At 57.5% G+C, this 22,823-nt stretch overlaps 1 protein-coding gene across 1 annotated transcript in view; it reads left to right on the forward strand.

Annotated features, from left to right (window-relative positions):
• LRP1 (LDL receptor related protein 1) overlaps positions 1-22,823 on the forward strand; it is an 85,121-nt gene that overhangs the window by 40,437 nt on the left and 21,861 nt on the right. The window contains exons 20-43 of the mRNA XM_054442952.2: positions 721-888; positions 4,790-4,972; positions 5,402-5,602; positions 7,077-7,322; positions 7,526-7,723; positions 8,645-8,849; positions 9,030-9,194; positions 9,945-10,189; positions 10,476-10,607; positions 10,915-11,142; positions 11,368-11,542; positions 11,633-11,727; positions 11,967-12,116; positions 12,302-12,442; positions 12,791-12,925; positions 15,054-15,185; positions 15,451-15,585; positions 15,761-15,890; positions 16,003-16,129; positions 16,515-16,666; positions 16,757-16,881; positions 17,207-17,584; positions 18,951-19,140; positions 22,499-22,703. Of these exons, the coding sequence (XP_054298927.1) occupies positions 721-888; positions 4,790-4,972; positions 5,402-5,602; positions 7,077-7,322; positions 7,526-7,723; positions 8,645-8,849; positions 9,030-9,194; positions 9,945-10,189; positions 10,476-10,607; positions 10,915-11,142; positions 11,368-11,542; positions 11,633-11,727; positions 11,967-12,116; positions 12,302-12,442; positions 12,791-12,925; positions 15,054-15,185; positions 15,451-15,585; positions 15,761-15,890; positions 16,003-16,129; positions 16,515-16,666; positions 16,757-16,881; positions 17,207-17,584; positions 18,951-19,140; positions 22,499-22,703 (4,241 nt within the window). The remainder of the gene's footprint in view (positions 1-720; positions 889-4,789; positions 4,973-5,401; positions 5,603-7,076; positions 7,323-7,525; positions 7,724-8,644; positions 8,850-9,029; positions 9,195-9,944; positions 10,190-10,475; positions 10,608-10,914; positions 11,143-11,367; positions 11,543-11,632; positions 11,728-11,966; positions 12,117-12,301; positions 12,443-12,790; positions 12,926-15,053; positions 15,186-15,450; positions 15,586-15,760; positions 15,891-16,002; positions 16,130-16,514; positions 16,667-16,756; positions 16,882-17,206; positions 17,585-18,950; positions 19,141-22,498; positions 22,704-22,823) is intronic.

Raw genomic sequence — 22,823 nt, forward strand, 5'->3', positions numbered from 1 at the left:
GAGCCTCTCAGGAAAGGAGATGACAGAGAGGTGGTGACAAGAAGGCCAAGATGCAGGGGGAGGAGAGAGCTAGAGAAGCAAATCCAGTTGGAAAAGAGGCAGGAACATAACCCAAACCCCAGTCTCCACCACATGTCCCATAAATGTGGAGGGTCAACTCAAGCAGCCCCCACCCAAGGCCGAGAAAGCAGGAGCTTCCTTCAGCCAGCCTCAGCGAGCGTGGTCCAGAAGTGGCCCCCACTCTTGCCAGCCACAGGCAGGGCCCCTGTAAGCCAGGCACCCAGAGCATGGTGTTCAGCAGTGCCAGCCTCAGGGCAGGCCTGTAAAGCTTGTCTCACCCCGGCCACGCCTGCACCCCACCTACCTCTCTCCCTCCAAAACTAGAGAAACCCCTGCCTTTCCCCCAAAAGCAAGCAGACCCCTGTTCCCACACTCACCAGAAAGGGGAAACGAATGTTTAATGTTCCCTACACCCAGCCTTTCTGAGCTTCAGTGAGGGGCCCTCTGGGAGCCTTCTCCTCCTCCTCATCCTGACCACGTGGGCCATGGTGCATGCTGCAGTCTATGCAGTTTCTGTGTCTTTTCTGTTTGTTATTTTCCCAGTGGGGGGGTTAGGGTGGGCTGAGGGTGGGTTCTGGGCAGGGGGCCCAAGCTGGGATCACAGAGAAGTCTGCTTCACCAACTCCCTCTTTGCCTCTCCCCTTCTTCCCGCGCTGCCAGACAATGACTGTGGGGACAACAGTGACGAAGCCGGCTGCAGCCACTCCTGCTCTAGCACCCAGTTCAAGTGCAACAGCGGGCGTTGCATCCCTGAGCACTGGACCTGCGATGGGGACAACGACTGTGGAGACTACAGTGATGAGACACACGCCAACTGCACCAACCAGGGTGGGCACCAGGGGCCCGTGGGGCGGGGATGAGATTGAGCCCCCTGCATCAGACACCCAGCCCATCCATCTGTCTTTCAGACCCACGGTGTGTTGGCCACCATCTGGGAGCCAGAGGTAGCCCAGGCATGGCTCTTGTCCTTCAGGAGCTCCCGGTCCTGTGGGAGAGGGAGGTTGCCGAAAAATTATTGCCACACACTGTTAATACCATGCGCTTTGCAATTGGTGGCCTTGGGTTTGAGCTCCAGCTCTGCAGCTTATTATCTGGGTGGCCTTGAGCAAGTTACTTAATCTCCATGGGCCTCTGTGAGTTTCGTCTGCAAAGTGGGGTAATAATAGCACCAACATCACAGCGCTGATGTGGGGGTTTAGTGAGATCACGCACGAAAAGCGCTCAGCACACAGCCTGTGTTTGGTAAATAGTAGCTTGAGAGAAGGATGCTGCAGGCAGGAATGAATGAGCATGAAGAGACAGAGGAGAGAGGGGCTGGCTCCACAAGGCTCCCAGTGCCCTGGCCTCTGGGGCCCAGCCTCAGGGGCGGTGGGGGCCTAGTTTTCTGGAGGGATGGGCCCTCTCAAGGAATGCTGGCTTCCTAGCTCTGGAAGATGTGCAGATTTTTATGTGAAAACTACCAAATTTTTAACACTACAGTATTAGTTTCTCTCGTCTCACAGTTCTGGAGGCTGGAAGTCCCAGACCCAACTGTTGGCAGGGTGGGTTCCTTCTGAGGCCGTGTGGGAGATTCTGTCCCAGGCCTCTCCCCAGCCTCCGCGGTTTGCTGGCAATCTTTGCAGCTCCTTGGCTTGTCCAAGCTTGACCCGATCTCTGCCTTCATCTTCACACGGTGTCCTCCCTGTGGGCATGTCTGTCACCAGATCCCCATTTCCCCTTTCTGTGAGGACACCTGTCATATTGGATTAGGATACACCCTTATGACCTCATCTTAAGTTGACCATCTGCAAAGGCACTATTTCCAAATAAAGTCATATTCACAGGTATTATGGGATAGGACTAATATCTTTTTAGGGAACACAATTCAAGCCATACCAACTGGCAGTTGATTTTAGAAGTTTTAAAAGGCTGGATGCGGGCCAGGCATGGTGGCTCATGCCTATAATCCCAGCACTTTGGGAGGGTGAAGTGGGAGGATCACTTGAGGCCAGGGGTTCAAGACCAACCTGGTCAACATAGCGAGAACCCATCTTGAAAAAAGAAAAGAAAAAAAAAAAAAGGCTAGGTGTGGTGACTCACACCTGTAATCCTATCACTTTGGAAGGCAGGGCAGGAGGATCACTTGTTTCCAGGAGTTTAAGACCAGCCTGGGCAACATAGTGAGACCCCTTTCTCTACAAAAAATAAACAAAATTAGCTGGGCATGGTGGCACATGCCTGTAGTCCCAGCTACTCAGAAGGTTGAGGTGAGAGGATCACTTGAGCCCAGGAGGTTGAGGCTGCCGTGAGCTGTGAGCTCGCCACTGCACTCCAGCCTGGGTAACAGAATAAGACCTTGTCTCAAAAGAAAAAAAAAAGTTTAAAAAAAACTACAGACCAAACTCTTCCTGCAGGCCTCATCTGACCCATGGACCACTAGATTACAGCCTCTGCCTTATAGAGTTAGGGCACATTCCCACCCTAGTAGGAGAAGACTGGACAGCGTTGAGTGCCCACCTTGAGCCCCGCCCTGAGAGGGAGGACAGAGAAGGACACAGGAAGCTTGGGAAATTGTAATTGCGTCTCCAGGGCCATCTCTGTGAAGGGGAGGGTGAGGAGCACAGGTGATATCCCTTAGGGTTCTGAGAAGGGGCCTCTGGAGGCTGTGTGGTGTGGTGAGAAGAGCTCCCTGCCCCTCCCAGATAAGCTGGGCAAATTCGGACAAGTTGCTTCCCCTGAGCCTGGGCATCCTCCTGTATGAAATGAGCTGAGGTATGTGAGGCCTGGCGTGGAGGAGCAGGGTGTCACTATTGGTAGCAGTTGTTAACTATGGTATGAGCTGGATGGTCTGGGACCATTCAGGAAGAGTTGCGTTTAGTCTGCAGGTAAATGGACAGGAGGGAGGGTCTTCCAGTGGGGATGGCATGGTCCGGAGAATGCTGTCGTCAAGACTTAGAGGGTGAAACTGAGCACTTCCGTAGGGTGACAGTGGGGCCAGGTGGAGCCGTTCAGACCGAGGGAAAGGCTCGTGCAGGGACAGTGGGGAATGAGGCTGTCCTCAAAGGGGGCAGATGATGACAGCAGGTGTAAATCAGTGAGAGGCTTGATTTGGGAGGCACTGGGAACCTCTGAAGGATTTCCAAGCCGGAAGGTGCTGTGATGTAGGAGGTGATTTCGGAACACAGCCCCAGAGGAAGATTAGACTGAGAAGAGGTTCAGGGGCCCCAAGAAAGGAAAATCAGTTCAGAGACTGCTGCTGAAAGTCCCAGCATGAGATGACAGCATCAGCTGGGTCCAGGGTAGGGAAGGGGGAGGAGCAGGGTGCCTGTGGCAGCATGAGTGTATGAGTGTGGGGCTCCACCAGGCAGTGCTCCAGCTCCTCTCCTGGCCTCCTGAGTCAGATCTCAGGACAGCAGCCAGAGTGATCCTGACAACATAAGTCAGATCATGCCCCGGCCCTGCCCTCGATCCTGTACTGGCTCCCTGCACCCTTGGAACAAATGCCAAGCCCCTCTGCACGGCCTGCAGGGCCCCCTCCCCTACCCCTCTGAACTGCATTCCTGCCCTCCCCTCCCCCTGCACTCTATTCCAGCTGTGGCATTTTCTTTCTTTTTTTTTTTGAGATGGAGTCTCCCTCTGTCGCCTAGGCTGGAGTGCAGTGGCCCGATCTCGGCTCACTGCAAGCTCTGCCTCCCTGGCAGCTGTGGCGTTTTCTTTTCTTTCTTTTTTTTTGAGATGGAGTCTCTCTGTCGCCCAGGCTGGAGTGCAGTGGTACAATCTCAGCTCACTGCAAGCTCCGCCTCCCAGGTTCATGCCATTCTCCTGCCTCAGCCTCCTGAGTAGCTGGGACTACAGGTGCCTGCCACCACGCCTGGCTAATTTTTTGTATTTTCAGTAGAGACGGGGTGTCACCATGTTAGCCAGGATGGTCTCGATCTCCTGACCTCGTGAACCGCCCGCCTTGGCATCCCAAAGTGCTGGGATTACAGGCGTGAGCAATCGCACCCGGCCTGTGTGGTGTTTTCTGAAGTGCCAGCGTAGTCCTGTCTCGGAGATGAGACTTTGCAGCGGCTGTTCCCTTTGCCTGGAGTGTGCCTCCAGGGATCCTCTGGGCTCACTCGCTCTTCATGCAGGCCTCTGCTCAGATGCCTTCTGCCCAGAGGTCTTCCCTGACCATCTTACCTGACAGATCACCCCCATCCCTCTCAGCTTCTACCCAGCTTTATCTCCATAGCTTTATCAATACCTGAAATTACAGTCTAGATTTATGGGTTATGTCTTGTCTCTCTTCCCCATTAGAACCTAAGCTCCATGAGGGTAAGGACTTTGTCTGGTTCAGTGCTGGCCCCGGGACAGCGCCTGGCACACAGGAGGCACTCAGTAAACATTTGTGGCATGAATGAATGAAATAGAGGCCAAAGTGGTGGGCATTTGGGCTCAGGCCTTAGCAAATTGCTTCTCCAGCCGAGATCTCCGGTGTCGATGGGGGGATTAGATGAGGTGATTGTGGGGCCCTTGGAGGTGTGATGCCTCCTGACTCTATTACTGAGTTGGTGCTTCCAAGGAGTGTCAACAAAGCTTGGCAGACTCTCCAGGCCTGCCTCTGCTCATAGCCCCAGGCTGGGCTTACCGGGGTGGCAGGGCGCAAGGATGAGGAGGGCTGACCTGGGCAAGGATGAGGAGGGCTGACCTGGGCAAGGATGAGGAGGGCTGACCCTCCCTCCTGAGGCCCTCCACTGTCCCTCTGCAGCCACGAGGCCCCCTGGTGGCTGCCACACTGATGAGTTCCAGTGCCGGCTGGATGGACTATGCATCCCCCTGCGGTGGCGCTGTGATGGGGACACTGACTGCATGGACTCCAGCGACGAGAAGAGCTGTGAGGGAGTGACCCACGTCTGCGATCCCAGTGTCAAGTTTGGCTGCAAGGATTCAGGTGAAGAGGAGGGTTGGAGGGCGTCTGGAACAGCACAATGTGGGCAGGAGGAGACCGTGTTGAGAGCAGCGTAGCGGCAAGGGGGATGGCATTGTGCTGTGTGGAGTGGTGCTGGGGACAGTGCAAGGCAAAAGGCAGTCCAGAGGAAGCTTGTGTGTCATGGGTGGGGGAAGGCATGAAGGGCCAGAGCCCGCACAGAGGACCTGAGAAGCCAAAACCCTGCCAGAGTTGAGCTTCAGCACCTCCTGCTGCAGATTCCTGCCTTGTTTGTTGCCTATGTGAATTTGACCCAAAAAGCCTCAGGGTTCCTCGTGGACCCCACAACATTGCAATCCTGACCCTATTAGAGAAGCCCACGGGGACTGGAAGGAGGGGCAGGGGGAGCCCCAGTCCCCGGGCCTGGTCCCTCAAAATGCACCTGTCCCTCAGCTCGGTGCATCAGCAAAGCGTGGGTGTGTGATGGCGACAACGACTGTGAGGATAACTCGGACGAGGAGAACTGCGAGTCCCTGGCCTGCAGGCCACCCTCGCACCCCTGTGCCAACAACACCTCAGTCTGCCTGCCCCCTGACAAGCTGTGTGATGGCAACGATGACTGCGGCGACGGCTCAGATGAGGGCGAGCTCTGCGGTGAGGCCTGGTCCCAGGAGAAGGGTGGGGAGGGTGGCTGGGTAGGAGTCTGGGCCAAGGACAGTCTTGGGGGAACCTGAGTCTAGGAGAGAGCAGCTCTGTCAGCCGGGCAGGCGAGCAGCACCCAGAGTGGTCACCAGCAGCCTGTGTGGACCTGGCGCTCCCCGTGGCGCTGTGCTGAGCGAGCCATGCCATTAGACCAGTTTATCCACAGGCATCCCTGGGGGCCAGGTGCTCTGTTTTCTCCATTTTACAGATGGGAGCACTGAGGCATAGAGGGGTTCCGTAGTGGTCCCCCAGACCTGGGCCAAGGTCATACGGCTCCTAAACTGCTGTGGAGACTCGGACCCCTCGCCCACATGCATACCATAGAGAGATACGGAGTGCTCTTGTGGAGACAAAGACACCAGGGTTGAGTGCTGACGGTCAGGTCAGGCTTCCTGGAGGATGTGGGGATTGCATGGGGTTCCTAAGGACAGGCAGAACTTGCAGAGTGAGTGAGAAGGCATGGGGGCAGGCGCGGTGGCTCACGCCTGTCATTCCAGCACTTTGGGAGGCTGAGGCGGGCAGATCACTTGAGCTCAGGAATTTGAGACCAGCCTGGCCAACATGGCGAAACCCTGTCTCTACTAAAAATACAAAAATTAGCCGGACATGTGTGCAGTCCCAGCTACTTGGGAGGCAGAGGCAGGAGAATTGCTTGAACCTGGGAGGCGGAGGTTGCAGTGAGCTAACAACCTGCCACTGCACTCCAGCCTGGGCGACAGAGCGAGACCCTGTCCCAAACAAACAAACAAACAAAAAGGCAAGGGGAGGAGTTTGCCCATTCAAGACCAAAAGAAATGAGGTTGGGGGAGTCGGGGAGTCAGGGAGGACCATGTGGTGTGACTTGGGGATGAGGAGCAGAGCAGCTTTATCTGGTCCTCTTAGCCAGGTAGAGCCCCCAGTTCCTTGGAAGGGAGGAGTGGAAGATAAGGCCACAGGGACTGGCTGGGAGAACTGCTGACAGGCCATCGGTCAGACTGGCAGTTTCCAGGGTGTGCCAGAGGACCAAGGGTGGTATAGGCCCTGCCGCACCTCACCCCAAACCCCTCCAAATCAGGAGAGATTAGCACAAGGGGACTGGACCTAAGGACCTCCCAGGGTCCCTCCCAGAGAGGCAAAAAGCTGGGGCCCCCACCCTGGGCCCAAGAAGGCGGGGACATATAGAGACCGGACAGAGATATTGAGGGGTGCTCCCTGTGGGAAGGGGAGGTATGGTGCCAGCTGGTGGGTGCAAGGGTCCCAACTCTGGTCCTGAGGGAGCCCAGGAAGTCCTGGGCTGAAGCTCAGCAGGAATGGAGACGAATGGGGCCGTGGGCAGGGCACAAGGACTTGGTCCAGGCTGCCCAGGCCTTGGGGCCCAGCAGGCCCGTGGTCTTGCCTCCTCTCAGCTTCTGACCCTGGGTCTGTTCCATGCCTGCCCCTCCCCTAGACCAGTGCTCTCTGAATAACGGTGGCTGCAGCCACAACTGCTCAGTGGCACCTGGCGAAGGCATTGTGTGTTCCTGCCCTCTGGGCATGGAGCTGGGGCCCGACAACCACACCTGCCAGATCCAGAGCTACTGTGCCAAGCATCTCAAATGCAGCCAAAAGTGCGACCAGAACAAGTTCAGCGTGAAGTGCTCCTGCTATGAGGGCTGGGTCCTGGAGCCTGACGGCGAGAGCTGCCGCAGCCTGGGTGAGACAACAGTGAGGTGTGGTGGGGCAGGCCGAGGCAGGCCTCTGAGCTGCAGTGGGTTGGGCTTGGTGGCCAGGTGCCAAAGGCTGAGTTTTCCACCCTAGCCCCCAGTGCCCGGACCAGCAGAGACCTGCCTGCGCCAGGACGGGTGGCACACAGGCAGCTAGCCCCTTGCTGACCCCGTCACATCCCTCCCATCCCAGACCCCTTCAAGCCGTTCATCATCTTCTCCAACCGCCATGAGATCCGGCGCATCGATCTTCACAAAGGAGACTACAGCGTCCTGGTGCCCGGCCTGCGCAACACCATCGCCCTGGACTTCCACCTCAGCCAGAGCGCCCTCTACTGGACCGACGTGGTGGAGGACAAGATCTACCGCGGGAAGCTGCTGGACAACGGAGGTGACCACCGATTGCTGCCAGGCGGGATGCACGTAGGCGGAGCACTTAGGTGCTAGGGGCCACAGGTCCCATTCCAGTGGCTCCAAAGCAGAGGCTTGGCTCCCCCATCCCCCACACTTCTGTTAATTGGGTTAGATTTTGCTGTGGGTCTCCATGCCTGACGCCCCGTAATTATCGTCAGCAGAACTGCCAGCCTGATAATTAACAAAATGATCAGCCTTACCTTTGAATGGCCTGGAGCTCTGCTCCCCAGATGTAGAATTGCAGGCTTGAAAGAAAAAAGCCACTTAGGAGTGGCGTACCTGAACGCTGCCTTCTGTCCCAGGCAGCGTGGTGCACCCCAGACTTCCTTCAGTCACACACAATAGTGAGTGCCCACTGTACACACTGGGCAGTGGGCATGCAGCAGTGATCAAAACAGGCTGTTTTCAGTTGTGTGGTCAAGGAAGGTCCCCTGAGAAGGTGACATCTGAGCAAAGACTTGGAAGAGGCACATTTTACTAGAGAAGTTTGTATTGTTTGTAATAAGGAAAACTTGAAACCATTACAAATGTCCATCAACAAAGGGAGGCTAAGTAAACTGTGATGATATTCACACTGTGCAACAGTCTCTAAAACAATGAGGCACACACATAATGTATTAGCATGGAAAAATCTTTATGGCAGTCACTCGAGCTCAAGCAGTTGAGGCTGCTGTGAGCCATGAACATGCCACTGCATCCAGCCTTGGTGACAGAAGACCCTGTCTCAAAAAAAAAAAGTTAGGGAGACAATAGGAGTCCTACTCTTGAATATGGGCACATCAGAAACTTTGGCAGAGGTGCCAGGGTTGAGGGTGGGTCATCGAGGGCTCCCAGGATTTCACACATTCATGACAGCTCCCCAGGAGACGCTAACCTTTCACTGCCCTCTCTTCTCCAGCCCTGACTAGTTTCGAGGTGGTGATTCAGTATGGCCTGGCCACACCTGAGGGCCTGGCTGTAGACTGGATTGCAGGCAACATCTACTGGGTGGAAAGTAACCTGGACCAGATCGAGGTGGCCAAGCTGGATGGGACCCTCCGGACCACCCTGCTGGCCGGTGACATTGAGCACCCAAGGGCAATCGCACTGGATCCCCGGGATGGGTGAGGATCCTATCCAGCCCTCTCCTGGCCCCATGGCCCCCCTGAAGTCCCATTCAGCCTGGCCAGGGACACCTTACTCCTCAGTGCCATTGCCTCCTCCCACCCTCTACCTATGATCCCACCACAGTCCCTCCCTGAGGGCCCCAACTTTAGCCCTCCTGACCCCTCCCCACTCCCCAGGATCCTGTTTTGGACAGACTGGGATGCCAGCCTGCCCCGCATTGAGGCAGCCTCCATGAGTGGGGCTGGGCGCCGCACCGTGCACCGGGAGACCGGCTCTGGGGGCTGGCCCAACGGGCTCACCGTGGACTACCTGGAGAAGCGCATCCTTTGGATTGATGCCAGGTCAGCGCCCTCTGTGCCCTGGGGAGGCCCAAGTCTGTGGCACCAGAACAGGGTGGGGAGGGTCCTGTGGTGATGAGGGTGGTGAGAAGGATCAAGGGATCTAGAACTAGGAACGGTGACAAAAGACTGGGCACAGGAGGAGGAGGACGGAGGGGCGTGGGGAGGCCGGGGCCGAGGGGAGGGGGCAGGTAGAGGAGGCGGAAGCAGGGCCGTCAGCTGTGGTTATTCACACTGTACCATCCTCTCCACTCACCTGTCCTCTCCACTCTGTTCCCTCTGCTGGGGCTGTGTCTGCCCAGAGGGAGGGGAAACTTCTTTCTAATTGGTCTGCCCAGGGAGGGTGCCTTTTTCTTTTTTTTTTTTTGAGACCGAGTCTCGCTCTGTCGCTGGAGTGCAGTGGCGCGATCTCGGCTCACTGCAGGCTCCGTCCCCCGGGGTTCACGCTGAGGGTGCCTTTTTCTGACTTTCATCAAAGCCCTGAGTGCCGACAGCAGCCCTGGGAAGAAGTGACCAAAGGATTCCCTTGGGGCTTGGGAATCGGGGCCTGAGAGGTGAAACCTGGACCTGTTCGGTTCTCACACCTTGGTCCTTCTGTCTGTCTGCTCTGGCCAGCAGGGCTCAGGGGAGGGAACGGTCCCATGCTCCTCATTGGGAGGGCTGTGGCCAGGGCCCAGAGGGTGGGCATCTGGGCAGAGCTCTGAGGGCTGAGATCCCGGCTGGCATCCTCATTCTGCTCCGTCGTGCTCTCAGGTCAGATGCCATTTACTCAGCCCGTTACGACGGCTCTGGCCACATGGAGGTGCTTCGGGGACACGAGTTCCTGTCGCACCCGTTTGCAGTGACGCTGTATGGTGGGGAGGTCTACTGGACTGACTGGCGAACAAACACACTGGCTAAGGCCAACAAGTGGACCGGCCACAATGTCACCGTGGTACAGAGGACCAACACCCAGCCCTTTGACCTGCAGGTGTACCACCCCTCCCGCCAGCCCATGGGTAAGGGGCTCGGGGCCTCGAGCAGCCGGAAGGGAGCCAGCAGCCTCTTTAGAAGCTGTAGAAGCTCTTAGGAGAGGAGAGGGCAGTGAGAACAGGAGCAAGTCTGTGCTGGGATGGCAGGGGTGGGCCAGCTGTTGACAGAGGCACCGTCTAGCAGCAGAAGAGGGTCTAGCAGTAGCAGCTGCTGGAACAGGGGGAGGAGAGTGGGCGAGGAAGGGGTGGTCCATGTAGGGAGCAGCAAGTCACAGGATGCTCTGGTTTCTTCTCTTCCCCACCCTGCCCCCAGCTCCCAATCCCTGTGAGGCCAATGGGGGCCGGGGCCCCTGCTCCCACCTGTGTCTCATCAACTACAACCGGACCGTGTCCTGCGCCTGCCCCCACCTCATGAAGCTCCACAAGGATAACACCACCTGCTATGGTAGGAGCCCCTCCCTCCAGAGCCAGTGAGCAACTGAGGCTGGAGGGAAGGCCCCAGGCCCCAGGATACCGGTTGTCAGCAAAGGCAGAGTCCCAGTCGGGAGGGTCCCGATAGGAGAGGCTCCAGAGACAGCCACTGTGAGAAGGGGCTGCAGGTCTGCCAGGGAGGCTGCACCCAGCGGGGTATGTCCATGGAGCCAAGGGCCAGTAGCAAACAGACGAATCCAGAAGAAGGCAGGGCCTGAAACCAGGTGGGTGGGAAGCACAGAGGCAGGGACTGCCTTCAGTGACCAGCCCGTGCCCCACAGAGTTTAAGAAGTTCCTACTGTACGCACGTCAGATGGAGATCCGAGGTGTGGACCTGGATGCTCCCTACTACAACTACATCATCTCCTTCACGGTGCCTGACATCGACAATGTCACAGTGCTAGACTACGATGCCCGCGAGCAGCGTGTGTACTGGTCTGACGTGCGGACACAGGCCATCAAGCGGGCCTTCATCAACGGCACAGGCGTGGAAACAGTCGTCTCTGCAGGTTCTTCCTGGTCCTGGATGCCCACCAGTGGACATGGGCACCCCCACCCGCCCCTTGCTCCCAACCCTGATCTACTTGGTCCGAGTGGTCCTTCTCCCAGTCCTGTTCCCCCTCAGTGCTCCAGCCTGGTTTCCTGATCGCTTTTCTCCAGAAAGCACACTGGCTCCCCTGCTGACCCACTGCCCTGCAGACACTCAACAACTGACTCCCTGCTTGTGTCCCCAGACTTGCCAAATGCCCACGGGCTGGCTGTGGACTGGGTCTCCCGAAACCTGTTCTGGACAAGCTATGACACCAATAAGAAGCAGATCAATGTGGCCCGGCTGGATGGCTCCTTCAAGAACGCAGTGGTGCAGGGCCTGGAGCAGCCCCATGGCCTTGTCGTCCACCCTCTGCGTGGGTCAGTCTAGGGCCCAGGGCCGGGGAGCATGGGGTGTGAGGCTGGAAAGAAGAGGACCCTGACTCTTCCCTCTTGGCACCCTCCCCCCAGAAAGCTCTACTGGACCGATGGTGACAACATCAGCATGGCCAACATGGATGGCAGCAATCGCACCCTGCTCTTCAGTGGCCAGAAGGGCCCCGTGGGTACGAGCTTCCCTGCCCAGCCCCACAGCCCTTCCCTAATTCCTTGACCAGCAGGTGTTTGCAGGGTCCCTCAGTTGCCCCTCAGCCTCCCCAGAGCCCCAGCTTAGTGCCTGTTCTCACCACTTGCCCCCTCACCTCCCGCCACACACAACCACACACTCTCACACACACCCTCTGCTCCTATCCCTGGATCCCCAGCCCTGGGCCAGACTCCCCGGCAGTGACTCCCCCTTTTCCAGGCCTGGCTATTGACTTCCCTGAAAGCAAACTCTACTGGATCAGCTCCGGGAACCATACCATCAACCGCTGCAACCTGGATGGGAGTGGGCTGGAGGTCATCGATGCCATGCGGAGCCAGCTGGGCAAGGCCACCGCCCTGGCCATCATGGGTGAGGGCTGCTGGGCAAAGCAGAGATGACTCAGAGCAGGCCAGGCCAGACCTACTGGAAAACGGGCTGGCTTGGGGCAGTCTCTCACCATGTGGGGCGGGCCTGATGACTTACGGCCGATGGGCCCTTCAGGAGAGCTGGGTGTGGGGCCTTCCCAAGGGTCTCATCCCCTCCTGCTGCCCCAGGGGACAAGCTGTGGTGGGCAGATCAGGTGTCGGAGAAGATGGGCACATGCAGCAAGGCTGACGGCTCGGGCTCCGTGGTCCTTCGGAACAGCACCACCCTGGTGATGCACATGAAGGTCTATGACGAGAGCATCCAGCTGGGTAGGTGCGAGGCCAGGCGGCCGCTGGGGGCTCAGGGGCAACAGGGGAGGCTCCAGAGCTGCAGGCTGCAGGGCCATGGGGCAAGGGAGTAAGTGGGTTAGGCTGCACCTACCACCCAAAGGGGCTCCTTGTTTCCTTACCACAAAGGCGCCTTATAGGCTCCCAGCAGCCCTGTTCACAAGGCCAGGGGCCCAGGAGGACAGAAAACCTGAGAGCCGGGTAGGGTGGTGACCCCCGTTAGGTCCAGGGTAGTCAGTGACCATCCTGTTTCTGAGCTGCCCAAGCCTGACCCTGAGGTCCCAAGGAGGGCCACCTAACCCTTTCCCTCTGCCTCTCACCTGCCCCCAGACCATAAGGGCACCAACCCCTGCAGTGTCAACAACGGTGACTGCTCCCAGCTCTGCCTGCCCACGTCAGAGACGACCCGCTCCTGCATGTGCACAGCCGGCTATAGCCTCCGGAGTGGCCAGCAGGCCTGCGAGGGTCAGTGCCTGGCTTTCCTCCCAGCCTTGTCCCAGCTCCCCAACCCTGACTCCTCCTACCCTACAGCCCCATCTTCCTCTTCTTACCTTGGGGACAAGACTACATTCATCGTGTAGGGGACACTGGACTATGAAGTGGCTATGACTCTCCAGTGCCTCCAGTAGGATTTTGGAAAAATAGATGTCAGCAGGCAGATCGGGGCGGCTGCATGGAAGAGGCATGCTCTGAGCTGGGTTTTCTAGGACTAGTAGGATTTGGATGCATGGTTCAAAGGAGAGGGAACTATACACAAGGCAAAGTGTGTGCAGGAGCCCCAGCCAAGAGTGGTGGGCAAAGTGTGGGGAAGTCCTGGAGATAAGGCTGTGAGCTAGGCGGGGCTCCTGTGTTCTCAGCCAGGAGTGCCTGGAAAGTGATGTTTGGGGAAGATCAACCTGGCCGCATTGGTGGTGGGGAAGAAACAGAGGCGGTTAAACCAGTTAGGTGGCCATTAGGAGTAATCGGAGTGTGAGATGATGGGCCTGGGCTGGGCTCAGCAAGGGTTGAAGAAAAGTAATGAAACTCAGACGCATTTCACAAGAACCTGCTAACTGATTTATGAGCTTGCCAGGGGACAGCATTTCCCAAAAGTGCATTCCTAGGAGCCTCCCTCTTTGATGTGGGTAGATTTTACCAAAAGAAACTCTGAGTTGAACAAAGTTTAAAAGTGTTTTGTGCTGCAGAACTTCTCAGAGCCTTGAATATGTTTATGTGTGCCAAGAATTTTTCAAGTGTTTGGGGTTTTCCAAAACTCACTTGACCATTCATTCTTTTTTTCACTGAGTCTGAGCAACCAGGGCCCATTTGGGGATTCACTTTGGGATGTGCTGTATCAAAGGGATAAAGGCAAGGGAGGATTCTGAGGTGCATGGGTAGTGGTGCCTCAAGACATGGGAAAACTGGGCCAGGCGTGGTGGTTCACACCTGTAATCCCAGCACTTTGGGAGGCCGAGGCTGGCCGATCACTTGAGGTCTGGAGTTTGAGACTAGCCTGGCCAACATGGCAAAACTCCATCTCTACTAAAACCACAAAAATTAGCTGGGCGTGGTGGTGGGCACCTGTAATCCCAGCTACTCAGAAGACCTAGGCAGGAGAATTGCTTGAACCAGGAAGGTTCGAGGGTTGCAGTGGGCCAATATTGTGCCACTGAACTCCAGCCTGGGCGACAGATCAAGACTCCATCTCAATTGAAAAAAAAAAAAAAAAAAAAAAAAAGAGCCAGGTGCGTGGCTCACGCCTGTAATCCCAGCACTTTGGGAGGCCAAAGTGGGCGGATTACCTTGAGGCCGGGTTTCGAGACCAGCCTGACCAACATAGAGAAACCATGTCTCTACTAAAAATACAAAATTAGCCGGGCGTGGTGGTGCATGCCTGTAATCCCAGCTACTCGGAAGGCTGAGGCAGGAGAATCACTTGAACCTGGGACGCGGAGGTTGCGGTGAGCCGAGATTGTGTCATTGCACTCCAGCCTGGGGAACAAGAGTGAAATTCCGTCTCAAAAAAAACCAAACAAACAAAAAAACAAAAACAAAAACAAAAAAACGAAAAGAAAAAGAAATGGGATAACTGGGAATGAGACTGGCTTAGGAGTGACCTTAGGGGCTTGAGTTTTAGATGTTGGAGAGAGGGTGTGGCATAGACCAGACAGAGGGAGGACAAAGAGGAAACTAGGATCAGGCTGAGCACCAAACTGGAAGTCTAGATTTTGGAGTCACCTAGTCCTGATTGTCTGGTCTGAACTCCCAGACTTTCCCTAAGGGACTTGCAGGGGTGCAGGGTTGGGTTATGCTGGGTGGAGGCCGGCAGAGCACCCGGTGGTGGAGGGTGAGAAATCCGAGTCTCTGCTGCCCTCTCATGGTAGCTAGGGGTCCTGCAGGTGGTTCCCCAGAGCTACCAGCCAGGTGCGCTTCCTCCGGGCCCATGCTCTGGCCTCAGGCTAGGGTGTTTGTGCTGGGTGGAGGATAGGGATGATGGGGGGGGGGGCGGGGGGGATGATATCAAAGGAGAAGCAGAGAACAGTTGGAGGGTGACAGGAACCAAGCTTAAGAGAGTGTTGGCGATACCCATGCCTTAAGTTTCCTTGTCTTTCAGGCGTAGGTTCCTTTCTCCTGTACTCTGTGCATGAGGGAATCAGGGGAATTCCCCTGGATCCCAATGACAAGTCAGATGCCCTGGTCCCAGTGTCGGGGACCTCGCTGGCTGTTGGCATCGACTTCCATGCTGGTGAGCCATTTGGTGGCGGAGGGAGTTGGGCGTGGCGTAGGAGATTTAGGGGTGGTGTGGTGTGCCCTGAGGGTCCAGTGAGAGGCTGCCTGAATTGGCCCGAGGTAGGGCCCTTGCTACAGCTGCCACCCCGACTCCACCTCCCCTTCCAAGCACCTGGCCCCTCCGGCACTCTCTCACCTCTGTCCTGAGCCTTGTGAGATTTTGACCCCTTGCCTTATCCCTGCCTTATTGGGCATCCCCATGTCACCTCCTCCACCTCCAGAAAATGACACCATCTACTGGGTGGACATGGGCCTGAGCACGATCAGCCGGGCCAAGCGGGACCAGACGTGGCGTGAAGACGTGGTGACCAATGGCATTGGCCGTGTGGAGGGCATTGCAGTGGACTGGATCGCAGGTGAGCAGTGAGCGGGTTTGTGGGGCTTGAGGTGTGGCAGAGGACTGGGGAACGTAGTGGGAAGAGGAGTTGGTGGGAGCAGGAAGAGGAGCTGCAGGGGTGCCTGGGGGCTCGGAGACACCAGGTCCACCTGTCCTCACCCAACCTCCCTGAGCCCCACCAACTCCCTCCTTAGGCAACATCTACTGGACGGACCAGGGCTTTGATGTCATCGAGGTCGCCCGGCTCAATGGCTCCTTCCGCTACGTGGTGATCTCCCAGGGTCTAGACAAGCCCCGGGCCATCACCGTCCACCCGGAGAAAGGGTGAGGAGCTGGACAGACTGGCCTTGTCATTCTGCCCATGGCCCATGCTGATGAGGCCCTGTCTCCTCCAGGGTCTGGGGACTGACCCCCCACTTCCACCCCCACCCCACAGGTACTTGTTCTGGACTGAGTGGGGTCAGTATCCGCGTATTGAGCGGTCTCGGCTAGATGGCACGGAGCGTGTGGTGCTGGTCAACGTCAGCATCAGCTGGCCCAACGGCATCTCAGTGGACTACCAGGTTCGCACGCCAACTTGGCCCTGGAGCTGATGGTAGACCCCTGACCCAGGCCCCTGTTCCCTGTGATGAGCCCATTCTGGGAGGACATGGAGCCCAGGGGAAGTCACGGGATCTCCCGGCCCAGACCTTCACCCAGAGTAGGACTCCTGCTACCACAGAGATGATGGGCAGGGGTCGCTCAGAAGTGGGGAGTGGGGTAGTGGAGAGATGCCTGGAGGTCGCCTTATCAGCAGGGCAGAGGGTGGGAGTGTATGCAGGAGGCAGGAGTGAGTAGGGGAGGCTGAACTGAGGGCCCCACTCTGGCCCATGCACTCCCTGCTGCCCCAGACATGGGGCTGGCAGCGAGCTCAGCCCTGGAGGTGAGGTGGGTGCCTCTGGCCTGTAGGATGGGAAGCTGTACTGGTGCGATGCACGGACAGACAAGATTGAACGGATCGACCTGGAGACGGGTGAGAACCGTGAGGTGGTTCTGTCCAGCAATAACATGGACATGTTTTCAGTGTCTGTGTTTGAGGATTTCATCTACTGGAGTGACAGGTGAGGGCTTCTGTCCTGGCCTCCTCAGCCAATCTCTTCCTTCCCTCCTGACTCCACTGACGCCCTGCTTGTGCCCTGTCCTTCCCTCAGGACTCATGCCAACGGCTCCATCAAGCGAGGGAGCAAAGACAACGCCACGGACTCTGTGCCCCTGCGAACCGGCATCGGCGTCCAGCTTAAAGACATCAAAGTCTTCAACCGGGACCGGCAGAAAGGTGAGGCTGGGGCTCTGGGCTGGGGTGGAGAGGTGAGGGGGACTCTGGCCTGGGAGAGTGCTCCCCAGGGAACCCAGTGTGAGAGGGCTGGGAGACAAGTTAGACCCATGGGGCACCTTCCGATGGCCGGAGAGACCTAGGGATGGGGAGGAAAGGCTGAGGTGCTCTGGGACAGATCTGGGCATTGAGCTCTGGGCCCTGGAGGGTCATCCAAGCTGGGGATACTGAGGCAGAGGGCAGAGCTTTCGCCAAAGCTTGGATGACAAAGGCACCAGCGAGCCTTTCCCAAGGCAGGCCCTGCCCTCTGTACCCTCCCCTCCCCCAGGCACCAACGTGTGCGCGGTGGCCAATGGCGGTTGCCAGCAGCTGTGCCTGTACCGGGGCCGTGGGCAGCGGGCCTGCGCCTGTGCCCACGGGATGCTGGCTGAAGACGGAGCATCATGCCGCGAGTACGCCGGCTACCTGCTCTACTCAGAGCGCACCATTCTCAAGAGCATCCACCTGTCGGATGAACGCAACCTCAATGCGCCTGTGCAGCCCTTCGAGGACCCTGAGCACATGAAGAACGTCATCGCCCTGGCCTTTGACTACCGGGCAGGCACCTCTCCAGGCACCCCCAATCGCATCTTCTTCAGCGACATCCACTTTGGGAACATCCAACAGATCAACGACGATGGCTCCAGGAGGATCACCATTGTGGAGAGTGAGCCCAGACCCTAAGTCTTCCCAGGAAGTGGGACATGGGGCAGGGAGCAGCACAGACTCTCAGACCCCAGCCAGGCACTGGGTCTGAATCCTAGCAGCTGCAACTCAGCCGAATCCCACTGCACCTCCACAGTTACATGACTCCTGATTTGGAGTCAGCGTTGGCCCCCGTCTTCCTCCTGCCACTGGTCCTAGTTCTGCCTTCAGGGCTGCACAGAACAAGCGAGAGGTCTCTGTGGAGCCCAACGCTCACAAACCCAGGCTGCAGATATGGGGCTGAGCTCCAGTCACGGGGCTGAGCTCCAGTCACTTGGGCTTTCAGTAACTTGGGTCAGTTTCCTGCTCTTGCCAAGCCTGAGCCTTCTCATCTGCATGGATGAGTGTCTCATCTGAGACAGGATTCCTCGAGCTGCTGCGCATGAAGGCTTAGCTCAGTGATGCTGGGGACGGAGTGTGTGCTCTGGAAAGAGCAGTTACGGTGTCAGGGCTGTCATCATAGGACAGCCTTTCAGCTCTTTGAAAACTGCATCCCGCTACATTTTCTCTTCTTCAGCCTGGTTACCACCAGGTCCCTTGACTCATTCATTTGCTCATTTATTCATTCAGCTGGTCCATAAAGACCTGCCAGGCACCGAACTAGGTGCTACGTATACAGACCTGTCCTTTCAGCCTTTCTGGGACATTTTCTGCTGCACGTAGTCCAGCCTGCATGTCTGTCTAAAAATGTAGCTTCCGAAGCTAAACTCGGTACTCCATGCTCGCAGCTTGATCAGGAGAGACTGGCAGATCAATCCCCAGTCCCCTGGAAGGGATGTCCCCTCCCCTCCGGCTGTCTGCAGACCATACCACCGCATGGCCTTTTGGCAGCCACCATCGCTTGTAGCCACTAACACTCGAGTCTTTTCTCTTACACTGCTGTTCAGCTGTGTCTCTCACTGTGCCTTGGTTCTTTAACCTGAGTTTAAGATGTCTGCTTTATAAAATAATCCAGCTCAGGGTCTTTTTAAGTAGGGGGCTCCCCAGTACAGCCCAAGTAGGATTTGATTTACTGAAATCTACATTGCACTCAGCTCAGCAGAACTGCAGCTCCAGGAAAGTGCAAACACACCAGAAAGCCCGATCGCCCTGAGTGGGAGAGGGTTGAGAGGTGACCACAGGTCATTTGGGTGAAGACAGCAGAGGTTGGGGGCACTGAGTCAGACCCTGGTGCCCCCGAGCCCTCTCTGCTGCACCTCATGCACTCCCATACCCCACACTTCACCTTCCAGCCAGGAGAGCACGTGCCCCAGGCTGTCCCCCACGGCTCCTGTGCAGGCTGCCCTCTGGCCCCCTCCTGACCAATGGCTGCTCCTGTCTCTTCACAGACGTGGGCTCCGTGGAAGGCCTGGCCTATCACCGTGGCTGGGACACTCTCTATTGGACAAGCTACACGACATCCACCATCACGCGCCACACAGTGGACCAGACCCGCCCAGGGGCCTTCGAGCGTGAGACCGTCATCACTATGTCTGGAGATGACCACCCACGGGCCTTCGTTTTGGACGAGTGCCAGAAGTGAGCTGCTGCCTGGGGACGGGGGTAGCAGGGAGAGGTGGGACTCAGGGTGGCAGAAACTCCAAAGGCAGACCCAGGCGGGGGTGCAGGAGAGGCAGGCCCTCACTTGAGCTCCACCCTTCCCCGCTGTGTGATCTGGGGGGAGTTGCAAAAGCTTCCTAAGCTTCAGGTTCCTCTTCTATGATACAAGCTGGCTAAGATTCCAGCTGCCTGCACCAAAGGGAGCATCAGGACTGTGGGGGACGCTCTGCCTTTGTGATTGATTCATTCGTCAGAGCACCATGTTGGAGGCACAGGGTAGGGCCTCTAGCTCTGGGATCCAAAGCTTCAGGCAAAGAATGCTTGTCGAACCCTTCGTACAGAAGCCTAAGGCTGAGCCTATCAAGCCACCTAGCTGGGTTGAGAAGTCATACTTGTGGGAATTAATGGTAACTGGCACAGGGCTGTATACGGGTGACCACAGGCGTCATGAAGGCACTAGATCGGCCCAGAGCCTGGAATTGGAAAAGACAAGGAAGGCCAGCTCGGACAGGTGAAGTGCTTTGAGCAAAAGCCTGAAGAAAGGCAAATTCAAGGCAGGGAGGACAGAGGGGGACCTCTGCATGCCATGGGGCGTAGGCAGGCCCGAGCCCAGCCGGGAAGTGAGGTCAGGGTGCGGAGGAGTTAGGAGCACAAGCCAGGACAGGTGGCAGGAAGCACCCGGGGGTGGGTGCTCCCCCTGGAGGGTTCACCCGCAGTCAGCCTGCTCTGTTCTCCCGCAGGGGTAGCCCTCATCCCGGCTGTTTGGGCCTCTAGTGAGCCACCCCCTCACCTTAGGGATCCTGGCCCACATGTTAGCAACATTTTTTTCCCAATTCAGCAGTGCTTGGAATGTTTTTCAAAAGCTTTACTAGGAAACTAGTAAACACAACCCAAAGCAGCTGTATAGATACGTGAGTGTCCCGAACCCAGATTCCCCCCACCAGTCCCCCAATGTCAGTCACGTCCAACCTGGCTCAAGGGCCCTCTGTTTCCTCCTGCCTCTGTCGTCTGGCACATCTGCAGCTGATGATGAAGGTCCAGTCCCCCCTTCCATGACCCTTGGCTGCCTCACCTGTCTGGGGATGGCCTCAGAGCCTGTCCCTCATGAGTCTGGAGACTCCCTGGAGGGTCCAGCAGGGCTGCCTGGCCCTCGTCCCAGAGGACGTGCCCCTCTGGCTGCCCACCAAGCTCCTTTCTTATGAGCCCAGGGGATTCCATCATTCATTCAGCGAGTGGCTTTTGAGGGCAAAGAAGGTGCAGAGGACCCAGTGGGGAGCGCGAGGGGCATCATGAAGAGCTTCGTGGCTGTGTGCTGAGGACTAGCCCCACCTGGAAGTCAGGGAACGTGTCCTTGAAGAGGCGGCATGTTAGCCAGCGTCTGAGGATGGCAGGACTGGCTGAGTGGGAGCATGGTCCCAGCGCCCAGGAGAAAGAGCTGAGCCGGCAGGAGGGGCCCTCCCCCTGGCCACAAGGAGCAGGCACTTTCGGGGAATCAGAAGGAGTCAATGTGGACCCCAGTGGAGAGGGCAGGGGCCAGTGGAGACTCCAACAACCCAGCCTCCTCCTGAGCCCTCCCCGCATCAGCACTGGAGCACTGATGGCCTTGTAGAGCTCACAGTAGGTTAGTTAGAAGGTCCGCCATGTTCCTGGACACTGAGCACCTACCCCAGGAAAGCCTCTCTCTCCCTCCTGCCCCATTCCTGGGAAGCAGGTTCACCCAGACCACAGTTGTGTCACATGGAGGAGTTTGTTGACACCGGGAGGAAAACCACTTCTCACTGCAGGTGTGAGTGGTTTCACCTGAGGTGTGGGAGTCCCTGGTGGGGACTGACAGGCCAAGTCCAATCCTGACAAGCCAGGAAGATGACCGGCCGCTGCCCCAGGATACCCATTTTCCCTCATGGAGGCTAGAAGGACACGCCGCCTCCCTCCCAACTTACATCCCGATTCCAGAGCCACGGCAAACCCCTGCTCTCCTCCAGGATGAGGCTGTTAAGATCAGAGCTTCTCATGAGCTTGCCGAGGCTCAGGGCAGCCAGTGTCTCCAGAGGGGCAGAGCAGCACCATTCTCCTACGTGAGCCCAAAAGAAGGCAGGATAGTTCAATGGGTGCTGGAGATGCTGGGGGTGGGCAAGAAGGGTGCGACCTGGAGAGGTCTGAGGAGACAAGTTCACAGGCTAGAGGACAGATCTGTGGCCAGAATGGTGAGGGGCGGAGGTGGGAGGGGGCCAGAGGCACTGGGGTGGGGGCGGGGGCAGGTCCTGTTAGGGAACTGGAGAACGGAGCTGGCTTTTGTGTGGCTTGGTGGTCTCAGACTCCACTGGGCATGAGGATCGCCTAGGAGCAAGAGAATGTGGAGTCCCCTGCCCCGCCTTGGGCCTAGCTGAGTGACAAGCTCTGGGACCGAGGGCCCAGGGCTCACCATCCAATGCCGGTGGTCCCAGGACCACTCCACTCTGTCACGCCCAGGGTAGTGCATGACCGGCCCTGAGGCCTTCCACAGCCCCCCTCCAGCCTCAGCACCACCCCACAAGGAGCACGGCATAATTGGGGGCTGGCTGTTTCCACTGCCTCCTTTACTGAGAGGAAACCAAGTCTCAGAGGGGCAACAGGCTCATTCAAGGTCGGAGCTGTTATGAGGCAGAACGGTGGCTCCAACCCCCAACATGCAGAGGCCTCAAAGTACGGAGAAGGGGACTCTTGAGAGCTCCTTGAGGATAGGACCCACATACCCCAGGACCTGGGACACATGCCACACTCAGCTACACAAGGGCTTCCTGAATGATCTGGAAGACAGCCAGCCTCCCTGCACAGAAGAGAGCAGTTAAGAATAAACTCCTGGGAAATACTCACATAGCATGTGCCATCTGTCCTTAAGATGGAGATTAACTTCTTCCACTCTCACAACCATCCTGCGAGGCAGGTGGTGCTACCATCCCCACCTCATAGAGGAGGAAACTGAGGCACGGGGCAGTTGAGTAAGTTGCCTAAGGGCACCTAGCTGGTGGGTGGTGGAGCCAGGGCTGGAACCCTAGAGCCTGTCTCACTTGGCTGCACTGGCTCTCTTCTTAGCAAGTAGACGGTCACTGCCCAGATACTGCAATGTGAATATCTCACACTTGGCCCTCATCCCCTCACACTCAGCCACCTCGTGTGTGAACTGTCTGTGCAATAGTGGGGCCCTTCCTGGGCATCGGGGCACTGCTGGCCTCTATGGCTCTGGGGTGGCTTTGCCCTGGCAGGCCTCCAGGTTCCAGGTGCCTACGCGTCCTGGCCTGTGCCCTCTGTGGTGGATTCTCAGGCTTTGCCTCCTGATCCCTGGACCCTCTTCCCCCAGCCTCATGTTCTGGACCAACTGGAATGAGCAGCATCCCAGCATCATGCGGGCGGCGCTCTCAGGAGCCAATGTCCTGACCCTCATCGAGAAGGACATCCGCACGCCCAACGGCCTGGCCATCGACCACCGTGCCGAGAAGCTCTACTTCTCTGATGCCACCCTGGACAAGATCGAGCGGTGCGAGTATGACGGCTCCCACCGCTATGTGAGTCTGCGGGGTGGGTGAGCTGGCGGGCGGCCGAGGGGGAGGCCAGGGCCAGGGTCAGCTGTCAACTGAGACCGTCCAGGCACAGACATGGTGGGAACAGCTGGGAGGAGGTGAGTC

Source organism: Pongo pygmaeus, chromosome 10 (genome assembly GCF_028885625.2).
Source record: "Pongo pygmaeus isolate AG05252 chromosome 10, NHGRI_mPonPyg2-v2.0_pri, whole genome shotgun sequence".
NCBI lineage: Eukaryota > Metazoa > Chordata > Mammalia > Primates > Hominidae > Pongo > Pongo pygmaeus.